This window comes from Charadrius vociferus, unplaced genomic scaffold (assembly GCF_000708025.1).
Source record: "Charadrius vociferus isolate BGI_N301 unplaced genomic scaffold, ASM70802v2 scaffold41, whole genome shotgun sequence".
NCBI lineage: Eukaryota > Metazoa > Chordata > Aves > Charadriiformes > Charadriidae > Charadrius > Charadrius vociferus.
The window spans coordinates 161,801-163,926 of NW_009647013.1; the positions used below are offsets into that span (position 1 = coordinate 161,801).

General features: G+C 50.0%; 1 protein-coding gene across 1 annotated transcript in view; it reads left to right on the plus strand.

Annotated features, from left to right (window-relative positions):
• Positions 1 to 2,126, plus strand: part of KIF13B (kinesin family member 13B) — a 163,048-nt gene that overhangs the window by 108,274 nt on the left and 52,648 nt on the right. Inside the window, exon 20 of the mRNA XM_009895457.1 lies at positions 1,435 to 1,645. Within this exon, the coding sequence (XP_009893759.1) occupies positions 1,435 to 1,645 (211 nt within the window). The remainder of the gene's footprint in view (positions 1 to 1,434; positions 1,646 to 2,126) is intronic.

Below are 2,126 nucleotides of genomic sequence, written 5' to 3' on the forward strand. Positions count from 1 at the left end.
CAGGATTTTTTTAACATGCGTTACAGCAAAAATATAATCTGTTCCTCCTTTTATATGCTAAGAACGTTTATTCTCTGGGACATTCTTCACCAGGGATTTCAGTGGCTACTGCAGTCCCTAACGTAACTGCAGATATAGGATGAGGAAGGGAAGTACCAAGTCCGTAGTAACTTCAGCCTTGCCCAAGGTTACACTGCATATCTGTAGCAGAATCACAGAATCACACAGAATCACAGATTTTTCGGAGTTGGAAGGGACCTGTAGAGATCATCTAGTCCCACACCCCTGCTAAAGCAGGATTGCCCAGAGGCAAATCCTCTGGACTAAAGCAGGACTGCATCCAGGCGGGTTTTGAAACCCTCCAGAGAAGGGGACTCCACCCCCTCCCTGGGCAGCCTGTGCCACTGCTCTGTCACCCCAACCCTAAAGAAGGGTTTCCGTCTGTTGGAACGGAACTTCCTCTCTTCCAACTTGTGCCCATCGCCCCTCGTCCTGTCCCTGGGAACCACCGAGAAGAGTCTGGCTCCATCCTCCTGCAACCCCCCCTTTAGATACGTGTATGCCATAATAAGGTCTCCCCTCAGCCTTCTCCTCTCCAGGCTAAAGAGTCCCAGCGCTCTCAGCCTCTCCGCATAGGAGTGGTGCTCCAGCCTCGCATCATCCTCACGGCTCCGGCTCGTGCTCCGGCTCCACATTGCTGGCACGCACACGGAAGCACTGGCGCCTCCCTCGGGTCACTAACGCATCAATCTGTGTTGGCAGGTTCACACTGCTGGCTCATGGACAATTTCCTGTCTACCAGGACCCCCAGATCCTTCTCCTCAGAGCTAGTTCCCAGCAGGCCCACGCCTAACCTATACTGGTGCCCAGCATTCTTCCTCCCCAGGTGCAGGACCCTGCACTTGCTCTTGTTGAACCTCATGAGGTTCCTCTCTGCCCAGCTCTCCAGCCTGGCCAGGTCCCGCTGGATGGCAGCGCGGCCCTCTGGAGTGTCAGCCACCCCTCCCAGTTTGGTATCATCAGCCAACTTGCTGAGGATACACTCTGGCCCCTCATCCAGGTCATTAATGAATATATTAAACAAAATTGGACCAAGTGTCGCCCCCTGGGGGACACCACTGGTTACAGGCCTCCAACTAGGCTTCGTGCCACTGATCACAACCCTCTGAGTCCTGTCACACAGCCAGCTCTCAATCCACCTCACTGTCACCTCATCTAACCCGCACTTCCTCAGCTTCCTGATGAGGATGTGATGGGAGACGGTGTCAAAAGCCTTGCTAAAGTCAAGGTAGCAGAATGTGGGAAAGATCTTGTATTTCCAAGTCCACTGTCTCTGCCCCATATTCGTTACGTGATTCTTTCCATTTAATTTTATGGTTACCGGGTATTTGACCCCCAGAAGTACTAGCTTCTTTGTTTTCGGTATCTGCTTAGATCCAATGCAGTCAATCTTGCAAAGCCTGGAGCAGCAACACGAAGAGGAGAAGAGATCTGCGCTGGAACGACAAAGACTGATGTATGAACATGAACTGGAGCAATTGCGAAGGCGATTGTCGCCAGAGAAGCAGCATTTCCGCAGCATGGACAGGTTCTCCTTTCATTCTCCCAGCGCTCAGCAGCGCTTACGGCAGTGGGCAGAGGAGAGGTGGGTAATCAAATTTAACCATCGGGAGTGTTCATTTAAAGTTCTTCCGTGCTAGTGAATTTTGCAAGATTTTAATCGCATTGCACACCTCTGCCAAATTTCTGAGAGGACTCCTTGAAGGGGTTGGGGAGGACAGAGCGAAAATATTAGTCTAAGATCAATCAGACCTATAATGCCAGAAAAGATGAGAAGGAAAGAAAAAGAGTGCCTGCTTTGTTGTTAAGGAGAAAATCTATCCTGATCGGCAACAAATTTGACTGAAGATGAGGTGATTGGAAGAAATTTTGGGACTCTCATATGATTTTGTTCTTCTGTGGATCGTGACTCAGCTGCTAGAAGATTGTTTTTCCTCTTGATTCACATCCATCTGTCTGACCTGGGCAGGTCTTGGCAACCAGAAGAGTGCAGAAAGAAAAGGGAGTAAGAGGATGATGCAAAGAATTTTGATCCATTGCAAAACCCGTTTAATAACCACCGAGGA